This window comes from Chironomus tepperi, unplaced genomic scaffold, assembly GCF_022539635.2.
Source record: "Chironomus tepperi strain 1889 unplaced genomic scaffold, CSIRO-AGI_Ctep_v1 contig_445, whole genome shotgun sequence".
NCBI lineage: Eukaryota > Metazoa > Arthropoda > Insecta > Diptera > Chironomidae > Chironomus > Chironomus tepperi.
In genome coordinates, this window is record NW_027226567.1 from 7,536,738 (window position 1) to 7,559,451 (window position 22,714).

Sequence of the window (22,714 nt, forward strand, 5' to 3'; positions counted from 1 at the left end):
TATGAAGTGTATATATTATAATTTACACAGAAAGTGAGGCTGAATTGTCTTGAATAATCCAACAGCTTACATAATTATACAGTAAAATATATGAATAGAGATGTAGCAACAGAATTAAAAACAGTTTTTAATTTATATTTTATTATTCGTTTAGCATGCTGGAGATGACAATTAAGTTCTGTAAATTACATGCTTGCGAATTTCAATGACTCCAAGAGCTTGTAATTTAAATTTGTGTTTAATTCTAATACGTTTTACTAATTTCTCAAAATTATACGTTTGGGGTAAATTAGATGGAATAATATAAACAGTTATTGTAGATGATGAGACATATTTTTGGAAAAGGTCATATATTTAATTGTGACATGATTTACACAGAAAGAACTAAAATTTATCTAAAGCACCATAAAAACTATTCTATTTTGCATAGTTTTACACTCCATAGCACCAAAAGTTTCTCGGTCACTTCAATGTATTATCTGTGGTCTAAGTAGTAGAGATGGTTGGTCTAATGTGACAAAAGACTTGCGTTTGAGGTGTTGAGTCAAATATTGAAATATATGGCATTGAATGTGTCTCGTTTGCTAGGCATATGAGGACTCTGGCATCTGGATCGCTTCATTATGGTGCCATGCGTACATGAACTGTGATTCTGTGCATTGAATCGAGGATCAGAAACTATCGTTCAAACTGTAGAATTCGTAAGTTTAATGGATATGCCATCAACTGTATGCCGTATGTGGTTTCAGTTATCACCAAGGTGTGCAGCCAAAATTAAAAGGTTGCACCTCCCTGATGCAGATATTGCATGATCTTTGGAATGCATTTAGAACATCCTCGTATCCTTACAATGTTAGTGTCAGGATATCATAGCGAATTATTCAATAAATGCTCAAAAGATTCATTATTATATTATAAAGCTTTATAATTCCAGAAATCGAAGTAGACACGATTGCAGTTAAGTCGACTTGACTTGACTTTACAACCCTGCGAATTTGTATTTTTGGCAAAAAAGATCACGTTAAAAAGAAGATGCATTTATATTTAAATGATTGGATTCGAACCTTTGACCGGATGACTATGTCAAATCTTTTTATCAATTTACAATTAAAAAACTTATAATAATTTGACAAAATACTCAATTTAAACTATTTCCCAACTCTCATTTCCTCAAACTTCTTAAAAATTCCTCATCCCTAAATTATTCTAATTCCAACATCAAATTCAAATGATTCACAAGAAAAACCCCAAAACAAAAAATCTCAATAAACTTCCTCGTAATATAATTTCGACATTAATGTAATCTGCAAACATACCTAAAATAAACATAAATTAACTAAACATAACAGCATACGACATTCATAGTTTTTTGTCACAAAAAAACCTAAACAGCTTTCATACGCACATGACTAAACAAATTTTGGTTAAATCCACTAGTAAATAGTGCGTATCTTATGCGGTGGGTGATGTGTTGTAATTTGTGAAGCTAATTTTATTTGATTTTCGTAAGCATTTAGTGTTAAAGTGTTGATATCGTTTTGGATAGATGCTGAACACATCGTGTAAAGAGGAATGTTTGTGTAAACGGTTGCAACATGTTACATGTACTATGCTAATTATAGGTTATGGTCGTTCTTATTTGGTTTTGGATTGAGTTTATTTTTACGGAATTTGAGACTTTTTTTGAGGGTGCAGGAACTGTAATTGATGTCGTTCCTCATGTTGACATACGGTTTATGTTTATATGCTGTGTAATTTTGACAGTAAAGTATAGAGTTGGAGGATTTTGAGTGGAATTAGCTTTGGTGAACTTAATTGACTCTTTGATCGCAATAAATCTTAAATTATGGCTCATTGTACCTGTATATCCATAAATCTAGTTCAACTTCCAAAATCAACCCTGACCATCAAAATTGCTCTCATTCAATCTACACAGATCTGCTTAGGCAGGCAACAATGACAATAAATACAAATTTTATTCTTGCCAGTCATCAGTCGTTGGTTATTCATGACTGGCAAAATTCTCACTGAGCTGGTGATTTTGTTTAAATGAATGGCCACACTCGCATAAATAGACTATATTTGATGTTAATTTTTTCTGAGAAAAATATCTTGGGAAGTAATTCAATTGGACATTTAAAGGATGTGGTTCGTTTGTCCCGGAAGTTTTGTAAACATATTTTATGGAACTAAGGATGAATTTATTGTATAAATATGCGATTAGATTGAATAATCTAATAAATAAATGGATTGCCGCGTTGATGTCTTGGAAGATTTTTATCTCTAAAATTTCGATAGAATTTGACTGCATTTGGCGTTTTATTGCAATATTGTCAATAATTAGGGACAATTTGTGGACGCATTTAGAAAATCATATCCTCCTCCCCTTTTAGAAGCAATAAGTGATAAGTGAACATGGTCTTTTTCTGACATGGAGCCTCTTGTTTAAAGCATACGCCTGTATTTTGTATCTCTAGGCTATGAAAAGTCTCAGCTAGTTATGAAACAGTTATTGAATCGAAATTGCAGCTTCAATTGCATCATGGAGATTCAACAATTCATTTAAGAGTCATAACTCTCCGATTTAGGTCTGGAATCAATTCTTCGGGTATATTCTTGCCATACAAGGTTGGTATCGGGTTTATTACTTTAAAATTTACTATGATTCGTCAAAAATTGTAAGCTTCAATACAAAAAATGCAATCCTGCAGCATTGGACGAACGATAAGCTGCAGTTGAAATCTGCAGACCTGCACATCCACAATGTAGGCCTGTCTCTAGACCGAACCCTTAAATTTGCTAAAAAAATCAAGCCAGAATCTCAAAAGAATTGTCTACTTCAACAATCATCGAAGTATCCAAAATCGTAACTTCTATAATTTTTTGGACGTCATTTGCAGTCGACCCCTTTCAATAAAATTCCAAAGAACTCACAAAATCAATTTAATCTGCTCAATATTATACTCACATTCAATTCAGTTAAATAAAACAAGAAAGCTTCAGTATCTACCTTCAAAAATACAATACCTTACTACAATACACAATTGAATTTCATTCATTGAAGCATCAAGACTGTAACATTTGAACTTTTGCTGACCAATGCTAGTAAATATTTGAGCTTTGACTCATACATTTTTCAACAGAACTGCTTTAAAACAGATGATTTATTTGCTGTTCTTATAAAAATATTTGCTCATATTATGAGGTAGATGGATGTAGACAGATAAAAATTTAAAGGAACGGCACGAAATTATTTTTAGCATACAGAAGGTTCTGTGTGTCTGAAAAGTCATCAGATTTGGTAATGGATTTTATTTTTTGGGGTCTTGATGCTTCTCATAAATGATAATTGCCTTATAAAGGAATATGTTTTTGGGGGGATTTTTAATGCATTAAAAGATCAGAATTCATTAAAAATTTTGGATGTCCCTTAATGTAACGAATGCCTTAAAAATGTCCTGTGATGTGTAAATTTTTAATGGATATTAATAATTACTGTGGATTATATAATGACTTAAAGTTTTGGAGATTTAGCAAAATTGTCAGTAATTTATTGAAGTCGTAGCCAATATAAGATGAAAATTGGGAGTTCTCGGGAAGTGACTATGATGTTCCGAGATTGTCTTGAACTCAATTTGGTCTGTCATTTTGGAATTTGTACTCTACACTCTAGACATATAATTAATGGTATTTCCATGAATTATTAGTATGCCTCAGCACATAATTTGGACAATTTTGTTCTAGGAATTGGTCGGGACACAGACAACGGGAGCCATTAACTAACAAAATTGCATGTTATCTTGAATCTAAAGCTTAGCGCTATCCAAGATATTGTAGAATTATCTTAACACAACTCAATTCCCATGCCACTTCATTACGTCATATATTGAAATGTTGCCATCTAGGCAAGGAATCGGCAGTGTACTTAGAAGTGGATGTCAATTGGCAAAAACATCAATTTACCTCATATTGTTGCAACTTTTTGTATGCAGCTGCTTTTAGCACACTTAGAACCAAGGGAGAGCAACATATCTGCCACGTATCAGTCATATATCTGCTACGTACCATCCAAGTATCTGCTACAAACGAGTCACGTATGGCGGCTTCTTGATTCTAAGTATACAACTGTCTCGGCGACGTGGTAGCAACATTTCAATTTGTTTCAATCGGTTCTGTATCTTAAATCTTTTATAAATGAATCCCAATTCACAAATATTCATCCATCAGTCCCAATTAATACTAATTCCACTCTAAATCAAACAATACGCTACTCTATCAAATGCTAATTCCATCCAAACATATCAATTTAATATGTTAATCATAAAAGCCATTTCACATGACCAAAACACACACAAAAAGACAAAAAACAAACAAACATTATACTTAATCGTATTCAAAGCATGTGCTCTTGTTATTTTATACAGACTGAAGTTCTGCAAAAAACCCAAACTTTTTTATTACCTTGACATACAAAAAAAAAGTCATTCCTTCTCCCTTGTAGACCTTTCGTTGACCTTCCTTCATGCTCATCTCGTCGCTCAGAGGATTCTAAGCTAAAAAATCCACAATTTTCCTTAATGCGAAATGATAAATGTGACAATTTTTTAAGCTTACATAAAATTTCATTCGTTATGAAACTTGATAAAAATGATATGACAAAAATATAAAGTTCCGTAATCAAGAAAAGAAACAAAATGAACTTTTATGAATTCTGAAAACGTTTGTTGAATAAAAGGTTTTTATTGTTTACTGTTGAAGATACGAGTTGAGAGTCGTAAGTTCATCCCGAGTGATGTGGTGTAAGGAGGGAGTTGAAATTGAGGAATTGTCTGTTTTTATGTGCTGGATTTTTGTTTTCTGGTTCCGAACATGGGCTGGATCTGTTCACAATCCTTGCGTCTCGGGTATGACTGGAATGTGTTGAAGCATTTGATTCTGAAGGCATTCTGGTGCCGAATATGAATTGAATCGGTTACTTATGGTTCTACTTACGGAATCAGACTTGATCTAAATCTTTGTATTTTGTTTCCGAACATGATTTGGATCTTTACTGGATCTTTACATTCTGGCTCTGAACATGAATTGAATCTGTGCTGAAAATTAATTGGATCTGTCCACGATCCACATGTTGTAGTTTCGGTTATGAATTGAAAATGACTGGATCTCATGGCTTGTATTTAACTGGATTTGGATTTTTGTCCCGAACTTTGATTTGGATCTTTCCAGGATCTTTATATACTACTCTTGAACGAGACCTTGAGTCTAGAGTGTGACTTAAACGTATCCTGATTTTACTCCATCTTTGTACTGAATATTTGTATTTCAGTACTGGAATTGATTTGAAATCTACAGAATCATTAATTTCTGGGCTCGAACAAGAATTAAATCTTTGTATTCTGACTCGAATTTGACTATTTGAACGAATGAATCGTTGTATTTCAATTGAGTTCAACTGAATCTTTGATTGAAGGCTTAAGATACAAAATGGCATTTAGCTGTTCCAACCTTATCCAGTTGTTCAGTTGTTGATACAGGAGAGAAGTGGTGGGTAACCCTTTTCATGGTACACCTTGGTGGTTAGCATTGACTGAACCTTCATACAGTTCATGACATTTTCAAAAATTACCGCGGCAAACAGGTTACGTATCACTGTTGAAGTGGTACTGCAATGTTGGAAAAACGGCAGCAAATGTAGAAACAAGGAGAATCCAGTGGAAGAGCAATAATCAGAATCATCACATCAAAATTTATATATCCATAATAAATTCTCAGAATTACAGCTTTAAACAACCCCTTCAAAAAAATTTCAGCATCTCATCCATGTGCCTCTCGGCCAATTCCCTAATCTAATTGTACTTGTTAGCCCCTTGAGAAACAAATCTCTTTAGACTTAATTTAGTCAAGAAGTTTATATGTTTTGTAAATATTTCACATGAATGTGAATGAGTGGGTTGTGTGCCTTTATACACTCAATATCAAAAAAAAACACAAGAAGATTGTCCTTCAGAGAAAAGCTCAAACACATTCACATAATCCGGCACAAAAAAAAGTTCCTTACAATTTTGTTTCATTTGACTTTTTTTTTTTGTTCTTTTTTTCTCATTTCATCATCACATAAAATATTTGTTCAGGACGCAAAAAATAATGTTGATGCAGATTTGGTGATGCTTGAAGAGCTGAAAGTAAAATGTCGTGCCCAAACGGAGCAAATAATGGCTTGGAAGAAAGCTTATTCAATGCAGGTAATTGAATTACGTCTTTTATTATTATTTTTTTTTATTCTGTGGCTTTTTTTATTTTATTTATGACACATGAACTATAGGAAAATGTATTACTGCTAGTACATGTATGATAAAGTTGGTTGTATGTGATGGAAAAAAGCGCATTTTTCGTTTTGAAGAATTTTGAAGTAGAAATAACGGGAAATAATTATTTGAAAAATGACATTTAGTTATGTGTGAAGAGCAACTGTCAAAAATTCAATTTTTAACGGTTTTAAAATATTTGAAAAATATAAGAAAATTTGAAAACTGCATTAGAGACAGTTTACTTGTTAAGTTTAAAGAGGATTGGGGTAAATCTGATTTTACTGACTTACATCGCTGGTCGGACAGATGAACTGTGATCCATGGACCATGACCTTTCTCAGATGAGATCTAAAGCTAGCTCTATCGTTGGCTTCCTTCTGCCAATTACCAATACCAAATGCAATATTGTCGCTATCGACAGCTCCTTTCCAAGAGTTATTCTAGTCCAGCTCTCTCATTGGGTCTCTTAGCAATTGGCTTAAATATGGTGGATTGTTAGGCTAACGCATTCTGCATTAGGTGACTGCATATGTTCGACATTTGCACACCTTGTGGAGACCAATCGGATTTTAACAAAGGAAATTTCGAAAATCCCCAAAAAAGTTCATTATTCTGTAACGTAATAAATGTACGGTCCCTTAGCTGAAAACAGACAGTCAGCCACAATGCCTGACATACAGACAAACCGACAAACTAGCAACCAACATAATACCTTTCTTCACATCAAGACAAAATGCTCTTAAAGTAAAAATAGTACACAAAAGTAAATAAATAATAGTGAACATAAAGAATAGAGTTAAATCCAATCATGAGTTCATGAGTAGTTTCGAATTAAAGTTCCATAATTAATGTTTTGAAATATTATTTCTATACTTTACGATATTTTTTCCATTCTCTCTTCCCGCTGTCTATTCATTTTGAAGATCTTTTATTTTTTCTATTTTTCTATGTGCAATTTTTTAACCGAACTAAATGTGCTATTGTTTTCACTACGTTAGACTGGTTTTAAATAAAAATGTGCTGGTTGACTCAATTAGTTAAACTGAGTGTGAAATGTAAACTTAAAAGGTTATGCTTATGGTTTGACCTGAATTCATGCCATAGGGCAATTTAAAGTTCTTAGATTACCGTTTAACTTTTGACATGTATGGTATTTCAAGAAGCTTCTGAGGGGAACTTCTAGTTGCATGTTTTTGAAATTTTTCATAATAATAAAGCTAAGTACTTAGCAATAGAACTGGCTAGTAAATGAAAGCGACACAAAAGAAAAGAAAACTTTAAGAGTTGTGGTATTTGTGCTAAATGCACAGTATGAGATCATAGTTGCTAATGATGTGAAGCTGTATATAGTAAATGTAAACTAAACGAGACTAAGACACTCCAAAAGTACATAGTTTGAAGTGCCTGGAGTCTTCAAATTAAACACATCGTTACTACACATACTTACTTCATTGGTTGCACAGTTCAATTGTGACCTATGACATCCCTCAGATGGCGTCTAAAGTTGGCTCTATCGCTGGCTAACATCTGTCAATTTCCAATATGAAGTGCAATACTGTCTCCAGCAATAGTCTCTTTCCAAGTGTTTTTTGGTCATCATTTACTATACATTGATGTAGAATAATCCCCTATGGCAGTGTTGTCCAAACGTTTTTCCGCCACAACACACCTTTGTGGCAAACCTCGACTGAAATTGAACACGGCATTCTGTTCATTGCATTTCTAACAAATTACGGCGCCACACAGTTTAGACAACACTGCCTACCGAATGAGAATCGAACTATCGATTTGGCAACTTTTAGTCGTTCTTTAGGTTTAACTATCGGAGATTGACAATAAACTTGGCAATTTTAAATTTTTAAGGCATTTTTGGAGATTTCATTGCGTTTTTTTGAGCTACAACTTCAAGTTCCTGACTCCATCTCTCATCAAACGTTACCCAGAACTCCGATTTCGTCTTGATCTTCTAAATTAAGTAGTTGAAGTATCTAAACTTCCAAAGAAGTACTTAATCGGAAAAAGTAAGATTCTAACAGATGACCTTTGAGTTATCATGCTAAATTGGACTCAAATACCTTGTGGATTACTCCACACTCAACTACTTCCAATATTGACTTTAGCTATTTAAGTTGATGTAGCTATTTGTGACCCTTTTACAAGCCTGTATTTACCTCTGCATCAATTTTAAAAACATAATTTATGCTGAACATCTGCTCAAGCTACCTAATTTTAAAGTCTCAATTTCTCTACTGTCACTAAAACCTGTAAATTGAAAGTTTAATCTCATTTTAATCTACCTTTTTGTCCAACAATAATGTCTCAATTATCGCAGCTTCAAAATACGCTCTAATCATCTCCTCAATCAGCATCACTAAGTCGACCTTTTAACTTTCTACTTTTTTTTTCTTCTTCATCATCATCATCATCAGCTAAACTAAATACAAAAATTTGTTGGCAAATATCGACGAAATACGAATAAGAAAAAAAAATAAATTCTCATTGTTTTCATTCCCATGGATTTGAAAAAGGCAAAAAGAAGATAAAAAAATAAGCTACGAAATGAGAAGAAGACAAAAGAAGAGAAGCGATGCATTTTGTGACCTCAATAACAAGAAGAAGGTATAGAGTAATTGCATAGTCATACTGAATACTGACAAATGAGAAGTTAAATCATTTGTAATCGAATACGCTTAAGATCAGTTTGAATATTCATCTTTAATGTAATATTTAGTTCACACCGAATGTTGGATGGGCTCACGTAATGCTAGAATGATTATGTGAATCTGTAAGCTCATCGGAATCAATTCGACGTCTTTGGTTATGTGTGAAACATTACATGTGCTTTGAAGACTTTTTTTTTCAATTTTAAAATATTTAAAGGGATTTTCTTTCATGTGTCTTTTGCTTCCTGATTCTCTCGTTGCTTGATTCACGTGTGAACAAAGTTCTTATCGCTGTATCGTACATAAAATCGTCTCTTCTTCCTATTTAAGTGCAAATACTTTTACAATACAAAAAAGTTCTTAAAAGTTTTCTTCTTTTGCCCTTGGAAAGAAGTTCTTGTGAAAAGTTTTTGCTAGGGGCTGCAGTCTTTTGTTCTTCTCGTGGTTGTGGCAGATATGCAGATTGTGTAGGATAAGATATTTAAGAACAAAAGATTTTTGAGATATTTTAGGAAGGCTATTTTGGGAAATTTTGTTAATTTTATTTAAAGCATTAGCAAGAACTGATTCGGATCCAACTATGAACTATAGGTTAAGGTTTTCCTGGGAGTTCTGGCGAATCCCCACTAGTTAAATTATCAATAGCCATGAAACGCGCAGCTATGGATCTTAAGGTCTGAACAGCTAATGCCTATCGGCCTGTTTCACTAAAGTGGATTATCCTCGATTTCGGATTATCCACTTCAGTTTTTTGAAAATATCTCAAACATTTTGAGAGTTTTTGAAGATATATTTTGTAATTTTTGTAGAGCATACTTTAACTAATGTTTTCGTATATTTGGAATTTTGGGATCTCAATTATTGACAAATTTATAGCAATGATTGCGGTAAATCTAGTAGATTTGACTGAGAAATTGAATAATTAATACATCTTAAGGACCAACAAAAATCAAGATATATAGAATTATCACGGCCTGGTCACATTATTATAAACTGAAATCAAAAATAATTCAACTTTTAAAATGTTGAAGATATTTCCAAAAAACTGAAGTGGATAATCCGAAATCGAGGATAATCCACTTTAGTGAAACAGGCCGTATGTTTTTATAATCAATAAGCAGGTCTAATATTTTGAGACTATTGATCCTCCTACATTCTATACGATCGATAAGTTCTTATTGGTTCACAATTAATATACATCAAATGAGTAGCAGTAATGTTATGGTTAGAGTGTCGAACTTCTATTATAACTACTCAGGTTCGATTCCAAAGAAGTTCTAGTTGATTCCCGGTATTTTTTTCGCATATTCTAGTTATGCATATCGGTTTAGAATTGGGGAATCTCCAACTGTCTTTCCCGAGCAAACCTAATAAAGAAGGGTAAAACTCGTTTATTTAACGTCAAATGTGGGAACATATTGGTCTATGTTTAGCAACTGTATGGACTACAAACTGATGTTTAGTAGAGTCTCAGAAGCTTTATTGACTTTTGTTCCATACGGGTTCTTAACATTGAAATTGCGACTTGATTTCCTGAAATGTATAGAAATTGTGGTTCGCCTTCCATTGAAATTCTTTAAAGCTATTTCTAAAAAAGATCAAAAATTCTCAACCTTGATAAAAAATCTCAAAAAACCTGACAAAAATCTCACAATATATTCCCACAGATTCTCCAAGGATTTGTCGCACACATGATGAAAATATAACAAAAAAAGCAGCAGAAATCATTTTATTTCTTTATTACTCAAATGCTATAAAAAGTTCTTCTCGGATTGAAGCATGAAAGAATGAAAGAACATGAGAAAATGATAATTTTTTCAATAAACTAAAACCAAGTTCTTCTGTCATGCTGTTCAAGCTGATTCCTTTGTGGAACTAAAAAGTATCGAATTTTTTATGTATTTTAGAGTTATTTTCTAAAAAAAAAAAATGTTTACGAGATTAGAATATTGGCTTTGGTATACCTGGTAATACGCAAGAGTATTATCATAATTTTATTTTTCGAGTGGATTTTGCGTGAAAGCCGTACTCAAATATTTGACAAAGAGATGAAATGTTTGTGACAGATTTGCAATAGCTTGTCAAAATAAGATTTGTGTTCGTGATAGTCGTTTGATGTATATTTTTTGATTTATTATTTTTATTACGTTCGTTGAGAGATTGGATGATTTTTGAAGGAGATGTTGGTTGTAGTTTGGTTGCTTTGAAGATTTTGGCAACAAGAGTGACGATGGAAATTTTCAAAAAAAGCTCTTTTTGATCTTCAAACTTTGAAATTGGATCTTGTAATGACCTTTCAACGAGATATCACTAACAGTACAGTATTAAGCGGGATACAAAGGATGTATAATTTATATATGGCACTTTGTCATACAGTCGAATAACCCCCGATAGCTCATTGATAGGATCATGCGACTGGTTACTGCAGAACGTGAGTTCGAGTCCCAATCGTGATCTGTAATTTGAAATTGTACTTTTTCGGTCAAATCAACGGCAAATTCTAGATATTCTATTGATTCATCTAGACTTCCAATTCCCAGTCTAGGACTGATATCAACAATCCACATCAATTGTCGTCAATCAAGCGCAATCCCTCCTCCTATCAATCTCTAATATATTTCGTCAGTCAAATGACACAAAATTTTTTCTCATTTTTCATCCAAATGTCTCGACTTTCCAAAAAAAAAATCTTTTGTTTCAGACATTTCTCATAAATTTTCAAACATCCAAAAGTCTTACTACCATAATTATTCATTTTGACATTTTCATAAGAAAAAAAAAACTCATCACGAGCATAAAATAGAACGTACCAAAATAAAAGTACTCGAGAATTGTAATAAATAATTCAAACATCTTAATTAATTCCATACTTACCAAATGATTAAATATGTTTACAGACGTCTTACATGAATGCTTACATCTTCATTTGCTGTTTCCATACGTAGTCTGATTTGAACGTGATAACGAGATTTTCTTGTAAGGAAGTGATGGAGAATCTGTAGATCGCGGCACCAAAACATGTATGAAAATGCCATAAACCGCATGACGCTTGCGATTTCGGTCGAGGCTTACCATCAAGGTGTGCCATGAAAAATAAAAGGTTGTCCACGACTGTTCTAAATATTCTAAACGGAGATGCTGGAACATTCATGTGTAGGATAATGATTTTAGATTGAAATGTTCATGTACTGTAAATTATTTCAAGCAGAAATTGATGAGGTTTGAGAATTGTCTGATGAAAATTTGCTAGAAAATCAGAATCTGATTCAGAATCACAGATGAACTTCCTTTATTAATGCCATGAATCCTTAAAGTTTTGTGTATTCTTGAGCATGAATTGAGTATTTCTGATTTTGAACTGATTGTCCTTGATATGTCAAAAATAAAATCAATTTCCAGTTGCTAAACGTCACCACCGGACATCCCCTACAAGAACCTTCATATCAAGCTTAAAATTTCAACATCAATTATTAAAAGAATCCACACTTGCCACTCAATAGTCAGTAAAATAAAACATTTTATTGCAAAATTGACTTCACCTCAAGTGTCTTTATACATTTTCAAGACCCAGCTCAATTTAGAAGTCAGCCATCATTTCACAACCGTCGATAGAGCTTCCAACCAGAAATATCATTGTTTTCAATTATAACTTTCATTCAATTAGATGCCAATTTTTGTGTCAAAACAAAAGATCAATGAAGCATCTCCATGACAAATTTACCTTCAATTGAGACTGAAACAAACGAAACACCTTCAAAATTTTTTTTTAATGAACAATCTTCTATTTCAATTGAAGATGTACAATTGTACAGCGTCAAGTAACCTCTTGAGATGAAGATGCGGTAATTGCGAAAATTTTGCTATAAATTATAGCGAGAAAAATACTTTAAAGCAGTTGTGGGTAACCTTTGATTTTGAGAGGGCCAATTTTGAGGTTAGAATCGACCAAAGCAGCAAACAGCATGCGGTTCATGGCATTTCTTAACATTTTTAATGTATCGCAGCTCACAGATTGCCAACAACTGCTTCAAACCTTTCAAAATTATCAAGTTAGCTCGTTACAGAGCTGTTTACGAGCCAACTAGCTTCCTTGATGCTGTTCTTATCTCGTTTAATACAATTTTTATCGATCTGTTCTCCATAATTTTTCCTCCTCCATTCTTTAATGTGCCAGAAAGAAATTCCAGTTCATAGCTCGATTATTTACACAAAAATTTTTTCCCATCTTAAGAAAAACCCAAAAAAAAAAATAAATAAATTGAAAGCATGCTTCTTCTATTTAACAAGGCTGAGTTGGTAAAAGTGAGAAGCGAATGAGATGATGAAGAAAAAAAAAAATCTTCAACAAAAGAATTCAGCGGAAATTAGATAGTGAAGTGAGCACTACATAATGGAAAACTTTCATTCTTTTTTTTTTCATTGTTCTTTAGTTTTCTTTCCTTCAGACTCTCTTTGTAGCTTGTTTTGATGCCTGATAATGAGTTTTTATTGTTCAGTTTTGCTGACTGAAATGATTATGATAGTTAAATGGAAGTAACAATTTTTTATTTTATAATTACATGATGAATTATGTTTTGTGAATTACAGAAATTAATTAATTACCAATGTATGTTATGGAATGGCTGTCATGTTGAAGATATGAATAAGTAACTTGTTGTTCGAAATTTCACCACCTGTATTCTTATATCCTCTGATAATTGCTTTGTTAAAGTAATTAAATTAATGTTTTTGCCTCTAAAATTTCAATTGAGAATTGTCGAATTAGAAGATGATTAATCAATTATATTCAATGTTTCTCACCTTACAATATGAATAGTCTTGCTAAATAAACTAAATAAAACCTTGTATGGCAATTAAAACCTATTTATTTTTGCAATAATTAAATTTTTGTCAACACAATTGAAGATTTTTTTGCAAATTTTTCGCTTCTTTTGATGCAAAGATATTTGTTCCAATAATTCAAATTCCAAATGTCCGTTATACTTTGAATCTCAGCAAATTCACTTCAATTGATGCGAACAATTTTGCATGAATATTTCAAATTCAAAATGTCCGTTACACATTGAATTTCAGAAGATTCAGTAATTTATTCAATTTCACAGTCAATTCATTAAATATTCATCATTTCCTGCCAAAACCTTCTCAAACCTTCAATTCCTCGCCAAAATAACCGTGGGAAAATGCGTCCTAAAACTCCCATGAGACAATATCGACACTCAAACTCATTTTTTCATTATTCCTCATTCTTCTTATAACTCCATGAGCAACAGCAAAAAGGGTAAAAATTTGTGTATATTAAAGTCTGCAAACAAATTTGTAATCTTCGTTATGCTACCGCTTTTTTTTCCTCTCTCCATCTCTCTCCTTTCTCATTTTGGTTGATGATGAGGGAATGTGTTGTTTTTTGCATGTACAAAATAGCTGGATGTGGATACTTGTTGGAAAATAAGTTTCAAACTGTGCTTTAAAGTTTTCAAAGATTATTTTACATCTTCAAAGTGCTCTTGTTTGGTAAGATTAATGTTTGTGGAAGAAATGAGACTTTTTGTACTCGAGGATGCAATATTTATCGAGTTGTAATGCTGAGTGTCGTGAATAAAAGACAGTTTTTTCGTTGGTGATGATGCTGATAAATTCAGTGAATTATGCAGATGATGATGATTTATTCATGGAATTCTTACGAAATGTTAGGTTTGTTTTGGGAGAATTTTACAAGATTTTCAGTGTAAATTGATGAACTGATTTGATGCTTCATGAATTATTCTAATTTCAAAGAGTGATCTATTAGCAATTGATGTAATTTAGATTGCCTTTGAATATTTAAAGACTATAAATTCATCATGTAATTAAGAGGGATTATAGGAACTTGATTAATAGTTTTTATAGAGACTAGCTTTTGAATTTCTAATGAGTTTCAGATTACAACCTGCTTTTGCTTTCGTATTAAACTTATTGCAACCAGAGTAATTGAAACTGCATCCATTAACGATGACTTATAATTAAAAATTGAAGGAAATTTTCTGTGCTGTAAAAAAAACTAATAAACTTCAAACTGATAAATGAAATTAATGTACGGTCGTGTGCTGTAAATTTTCATATACTTCCTTTATTATAAACTAAATTCAGCTCTCTTCCTGAATTGGGGTAGTATGCAAATGATGTTCATCAAATGAACCACTCCCGTGTACTTAAGCATTGCTATATCACCTTATTAACTACAAAATGCTTAGTTTTGTATCCAAGTATCGCAATTTTCAAGTCTAATACTGTCTACCACAAGTTTCTCATTTCCAAGATATTAGACAGAACAATCACAAAACTCCATACCTTTACAGCAGTGGCGAGCAAACTTTGTACTGCAGCAGCTACGATTGGCATCCATTAGAAATACCATGAACCGTTTGCCGTGCTCAATTTTAATCGAGGCTTCCCATCCACATGTGCCGCGGACAATATAAAGTTTCCCATCACTGCTTTAAAGCAAGAATAATACACAATGTGCTTTTATTAGTAAAAATTCCTTTACAAAATTATACCACAATTTTCAATTAAGATCAAAAGCACTAAAATAACACATAAAACACAATGTTAATGGAAAGCTGAGAAGATTAAAAAAAAATTTGTTCAATATTTACAAGAAAAAAAAAAAATTTCAATAACATTTCTTGTGACACAATAAACAAGAGTTCAATTCAATAAGTTGACAATAAAAAGAAAAATTGATCAATAAAAAAAAAAGTAAATTTAATGTGCACGGCAATAAAAAAGAATATTTTGTTACTCATGTAACTCAGCTTCATGTGCTTTAAAAGGAATTATTCAACATTGCCCGGGCAAACGTTTTAAGTTGAAGGTTTTTTGGGGTCGTTTAAATAGCTGGGGATGTTGGGATGAGATGTACTTAAGCTTCGATCTGTGCAGGTTATGTGAATATTCTGGAATACATCTAAGATTGACCTTTGATGGAATTATTGAATATGCCGCTGGCTTTTGAATTTTCAATAGGACACAAAAATGATAATATTCTTCTCGGAAAGCACATTGGATATAAATGACCTGATATAAACTTGATGTGATAGGTGAAGGGTTAAGTAAAGTGGGACGTGTATACCGAGCAACCGATCCCAGCACCTATTAACCCGATCGGCACCAATTGAAATGTTGCCACCACGGCGACGAGTCGATCGTATACTTAAAGCCATGTGGCAGCCACTTGTCAAATCCATTTCAATTTGTGCCGATTGGGTAATAACCACATTATTATTATTATTATTATTCATTTCCCAATAATACACTAGAAACCGTGTCCATGCCAAACAAAAACCTTAAAAAAATTCCAATTTGTCATTAAATTACTTTAATTTAACTTCAAGCAACAACCAGAACTTAATCCAACCCAAATTTTAATCAGTCAAATACATTTCACAAAACTTTTCTCAGATATGTACATTATTAAGCCTTACATACAGCAAAAGTAACATTTAAGGAATTAAGAAAATATACAAAAAAAGGAGCAAAAAAAAATAATTTCTCGACTACATCTAAGTTTTCTCCCTTTTTTTGTCGGTTCCGACAGGCAAGTGCCACAACAATGCGAATTGATAAGGCGTGCACGCAACATAAGAAAAGAAGTTGAAATGAAAATGAAAAGAAATACGTAAGGAAATTACCCCGAGGATTAAAATAAGTGAGGGTAAATGAGCATGAGAATACTTATGCTCTATTCAACAATAAAATTAAAGGAGATGACTTGGAGCATCTTGTAATCGTTCATATCATCATGAAAAAAAATGAGAAAGGAACTAGAAACGTGAAACCCGTCAACCTTTTTTCCGTTCTTATTGTCTCTCTCTTCCTGCTGTGGATGCTCTACATGACTGGTTAAAGCATTTTCAATGGTTTTACAAATAGTCATGGGGATGCACAACCTGTCAAATTTAGTTTCAGTGGAAACATGCTCAAATGATTATAAACTGTTGCGTCAGTTTGTATTGAGGATGTAATTTTTTATGGAATTGATTTTATTGATTTAGAATTGATATTAGAGGAGATGGAAGTAGGGGTAGATTTATATCGAGTAACTGGCCTCTGCAACACAAAGTCAAATAATACTATTTGATAACGCAATCACGCTCCTTGAACAAAAATACATGAGTTCCTTACATGTTTAAGTAATTTGTACATAGACACTCATATAGCCAGACATCTTAAAACACAAATTCCAACAACTAGACATAACAAGTCTCTGAAGAATTTTTAAGTAACTTCCAAAGTAAATATTTTTCTTTCCCAAAGGATTTTTGTGATTACATAAAAAATTATCATAAAGTTGCCATAAAGCTGGGCATTTATTCAAATTTCTAATCCACTAATCTCACAAGGGGTTTGTTCATTTGTTATGTAACGGGAAAAATTCGATTTTTTGACATAGCTCACCCTTAAAGTTTGAAATTTAACGTCACCCGACACGCATAATCATCATGCTTAATTACTTTGCTGGTCGTGCAGATCAGTTGTGATCTATGATCTCCCACAAGACTCGTCTGAAACTGGTTCTATCGCTGGCTTCCACTTGCCAATATCCAATACCAAGTGCAATACCCACCACCATCTACTCTGCCTAAACCCGTAACGTAATGAATGAACGACCCCAAAACTCAGCAACTTATATCAGCGCACACAACAAACAAATAAGAATACAGCATAAAATATAATTTAACAAATCCTATCATTCATACCATCAATAAATTTATTACATCCCTAATCCCAATGCCCAAATCGTGTATTGAATATTTCAATCTTTGATATGAAAAAAAAGGAGTTCAGAGATAATAATGCAAAAAAGAAGAGAAATGTTCAGCATACAAAAGTCAAATATGAGAAATGTGAATACTCGATAACAAGGATAATAAAATTCTTCAACATAATCCATCCTTACTCATGAAATCGAAATGGCATACAGCATGAAAATTCAATTCCACTCGCATTTAACTCTTCAAAAAAAAACTCTTCAACGTTTTGATTTCCGTTGCGTATTATATGAAGCATAAAGAAAAAGGATGGATTTTTTTGAGTGAAAAGCATAAAAATCGCATATCATCATCATGTATGCGCATATTGTTCACTTTTTTCAGGCATTGTCTTATGTACGATGGCAGAAAAGCTCGCAATTTCAATTCCATTATAAATATTCGCTTATCATTATTATTATCTTCATGTAAAAAACTGATGGAATTGTATGGGATGTTACTGTGTCACGTAATTAAGCGTCAATCAACTGTTGTGAACACAATGAGGCACAATCGTGAACGAATTGTTTTTTCAGTCAAAAACATATGAAAAAGGCAAATAAATAAACGAAGTTAATAAAAAAATCTCTTTTTTGAATGCGTGATGTTCAATCAAATGATTAATGCAGTGATGGACAACTTGTGTGTTGCGGTTCACTATTGTGTTACCGAAATCGAACCACCAGTCGTGTGTGGTTTTGGTCGTGGCTTACCACCACGAGGTGTGCTGTGGAATAATTATTGTACGACATGTAAGCCACGTCCAAAGCCACACACGACATGCAGCTCAATTTCGACAGTACAGTACTGAGCCGCGACATACAGGTTGCCCACCACTGGATAAATGAATAGGAAATTTAAAATTTTTGATAAAAAGAATCTTGATTGTGTCCTGATTTCGTTTAAGAGAGTTTGTGCTTACGATGAGATTTCCATGAATTACACATTCTTGCCTATAGCTATAGACATTTTGTGTCGTTCGAGATTGTATTGGAATTACTCACGAATCATTCAATTTTTCAAATTCATGAAGCTTAAACTAGGGTTTATGGAAGTTCCGGTTTTGATCATTTTTCGAGACTGAGTACTCTAATTTCCAGTACAATGACCGAGATCGGGATCAAGACCGATATCGATACCTAAATCTGGATCGAGATCAATATCGATACTAAGATCAGGATCCAGATCGATACCAAGATAGAAGTCGAGACCGATATCGATATCGAGATCAGGATCAAGACCAATATCGGGATCAATTTCGATAACGAGATTGGGATTGAGTCCGATATCGATTCCGGGACTGGAGCCAGGACCAAGATCGGAACCAGAAATGAGACCAAGACTATAAAAGAATTCTCAGAAGTCTCGATCTCGAAAATCTTCAGCTCGAACTACACTTAACTATTTCTAACCCAAACATTCCATCACAAACCTAAAAAGCATCCAAACAGACACGCGGAAGAAGAAAACTATCCAAATTAATAAATTTCTTAATAATAGATGAGACATTAGCGCTTCAAAATAATGCACACCTCAATTCATCTCAGCTTTCAAAAAATTACCAATATAGCTTTTTCTTGTCGCCTTATTAATCACCTCTTTGTCTTTAATTTTCTGCACACAGTATCTCTTTATAAGATGGGAACAGTTTTAATACAATTAGATGTCGTTTTTGTCTCATCTTGGCAAATTTTTATTATTTTCTTCATTATAGACGTTGTTGGAAAGAAATATGAAACTTAATTATTTTATTTTAGGTTGCGCTGGAGAGAGCGCTCGACATGTCACGAGAATCTTTTTATTTTGTTTCAAATAAAAAACTTTTTCTTTCATTCACGGCTGTGGTGGGAAGCGATGGATCATTAAGAGTTTGAGATTGAAGGGTTTTAAAAAGGAAATTAAAGTTTGAATTTCTTTTGATTAAGCGTGAGTTGGGAAGAATGTAATTAGCTAGGTTTATGATCAATTGGACCTTCATTCTGACAGGCGAAGAATAAGTGAAAAATTGTTAATTTTTGGGATTCTTGCATTTTTTTCTCAAAAACCAGCAACTTAAAGAAATTTTATCAAACTGATCACTTTTGGAACCGAGGTCACGATACTTCGAATAGCACTGTTCACATAATTTTCGGACAAACTTTTCAATTTAAACGGATAAAATCCCTTTTCTGGCTAAGCATTTGCTGGCTATGGAACCAATTTGCATTATGGAATCAATTGCTTTTCTGATTCATGAAATTTTTGATAAATATTTTAATTCGGGTGATATATCATCAAAAATAGACTCAAAATAAAGCATGAAACTAGCTCTACTCACGATCCGAATATATAACGACCTCAAGTCGATCAGATGCCTGATCAGATTCTAAAGAAACCGTAAAGTTCCAACTCAAAGTTTTTGAGAACCCCAAACCAATTAACAGATTAAAAATCCGGTCCCAGTTCGACGTGGCCATGGCATTGTGTCGGATTCTGTCTAAATCTGGCCTGACTCTGACTTAGTGCCAGATTCTGTATAAATTGAGCGTGACTCTGACTTCCAGAGTTTTGGATCCTGACTTAAGCAAGGATTCTGTTTAAATCCAGCACCGATTCAGAGTCACGCTAACCTTGTGCCGGTTGTTTGAGATCGATTATCCAAATTATGCTATTTAGTGCTATTACATGACATCAGAGCTCGAAGTCGATATGGTTTGAGGAGACTCAAGTCCACTTTAAGTCGAGTTCTAAACATAAACTCGACTTGAGTCGACTCGACTCGATCCGACTTCGAGCTCTAAATGACATCAATGCGAATATGTCATCACTCTCAACCTAATTTCCTTTCATATTGTCAAACAAAAAAATCATTTCAACGGCATGAAGATTTCCCAAAAGTGACGAGTCGAATGATTTACATGTCTCATGAATGTTATGATACGTACATTATGTAAATGTCATTTAATTATGCTTAATGAGTGAAAAAAAAAAGTTTCTTCTTTTGTCGCAAAAATAATTTTAAATTCTAATAATTTCTCTCTTTTTTGACAGTATAATGTAAAATTTATATAACGATGTACAATAATTGAAATAAATGCTGGAAATTTTTTGTTGTTGCCATTTTTTGTGACATTTTATTATTTCTTTCCATTGTGAAGAAGACAAAATTGCTAATGGAATTTTCTGTGAATAAGATGAAGGGAAATATGCTGAAATAATAATATTTAGGAATGACAAAATCAAGGCTTAAAGACGACTTTTTTGGGAAAGTTTGTTTAGGACTTAATGGAATTAATAAGAGTTCCTAAAGTTGATAGATAAATGCTTTGTGTTGTGTGATGACCTTGACGCATTTTTTGGGGTGGTAGGCTTGTGGGAGGCTTGAATCGATGCCATAGACAAGCCAAAGGTGTCTATTGAAGTCAGTTCATCATTACCATGTCTAAATGGACCAACTGACCATACAATAGACCAGTACAGATTCTAAGCTGTATATTAAAGTCAGTTTATCATTTTTCCTGTCCAGAATGACACTCAAAAGTGATTTTTGACCATACAATACACCTACGCAGACCCTTACATACATATTGGAGTCAATCCATCATTTTGCATATCTAAAGTAACCAACTGACCATCCAACAGACCTGCGTTAGATGTATATTGAAGTCAATCCATCATTTCCCCTCTTCAAAGTGCATGCCTGACCATACAATAGATCTACGTAGACCCTAAGATGTTTATTGGAGTCAGTTCATCCAATTCCCTTTCCAAAATGACCGACTGATACATAATAGGCATGTGCAGATGAATATTAAGCTCAGTTCATCATTTTCCCTTTCAAAACATTTTTAATAACCACAAAAAAATACCAATTTATATTACCCAACAATCCATAAGTGCTCCACACACAAAAAACCTTCATTAAAAAGTTGAAATTACCCGCAATGTCACAGCAGGAATTTGGCAAGAATAATCCATAAACTTTTTTTTAATGCCATTTTAAAAGCAAGCGCATTGAATTATGAAGATGAATTACAAATAAAAGTTTACTGGATGAAGAGCAATCTGTTGCTTCTGCAGCAATATTATAACCATTAAGACATCTGGTAAACAATTGTTCTGCAAAAATGCTCCAACCTTATTTATTGCTACAATAAAAACAACAGAATACTTTTTAATGGCTTTCTAATTTGAATGCAAATAGAAAATGGAATGGAAATTAAGTCTACTCACGAATTGCTTGTGTAACGAGGCTTAACAATGTTTTTGTTTTTTTTTTTTTCTTACCCAGATTATGTATTGTGATTATGACTTACATTTTACATCATTCACAACTCTTTTCTTTCTCTCTCGCATGTATTCATGTCCTTACTTTTCTATTCTGTGCGACATACACGTGGATTTATGGGGAAAATGTGAAAAAATTTGAATTAGATTTTTTTTTGTGTGCTGAATTTTTGAGAGTGTCTTGCCTGCCGTTAGTCTTAAATAAGCTTGCGAGATGTAAATTTGGGGGGATAGGCAGGTGTTGGGGATGTCTGGATTATTTTTTAGAAGAATTATTGCTTTTTCTTGTACTTTATTGCTGCTGTAGCCAAATTGTAGCTTTCGGTTATGTCATTTTACTTGATTGGTTTGTATTGACCCGGACAGCACATTATTGCTTCGTTAGTACACCGCTAAGTCACTGAAATTACTGTAAGACGTAAAATTGCACTTATGATAACGTGACGGCACATTGCGATCCGTTTGCATGGTGAAAAATGTGATTTACTGCACTTTGTAGATGAACAAGGCAAGAAACTTAGAATCAAGTGACAAATAATTAAAGGATGTGTCCTTTCTTACTGTCTCGTCTTCACAGCGACAACTTTCAAAAATGTCCCAATCTGCTTATTCATCCCCGTAATTTCATTAAGCCTCAATCCACTGAGGATCTCCTCATTAAAAAATTCATTGAAATCCAACTCCTTCC

General features: G+C 33.2%; 1 protein-coding gene across 2 annotated transcripts in view; it reads left to right on the top strand.

Moving 5' to 3' along the window:
- Positions 1 to 22,714, top strand: part of LOC139098144 (uncharacterized) — a 59,483-nt gene that overhangs the window by 31,646 nt on the left and 5,123 nt on the right. For both annotated transcript variants that reach the window (XM_070650265.1, XM_070650266.1), the window contains exon 4: positions 6,132 to 6,242. In XM_070650265.1, coding sequence (XP_070506366.1) covers positions 6,132 to 6,242 — 111 coding nt within the window. The remainder of the gene's footprint in view (positions 1 to 6,131; positions 6,243 to 22,714) is intronic.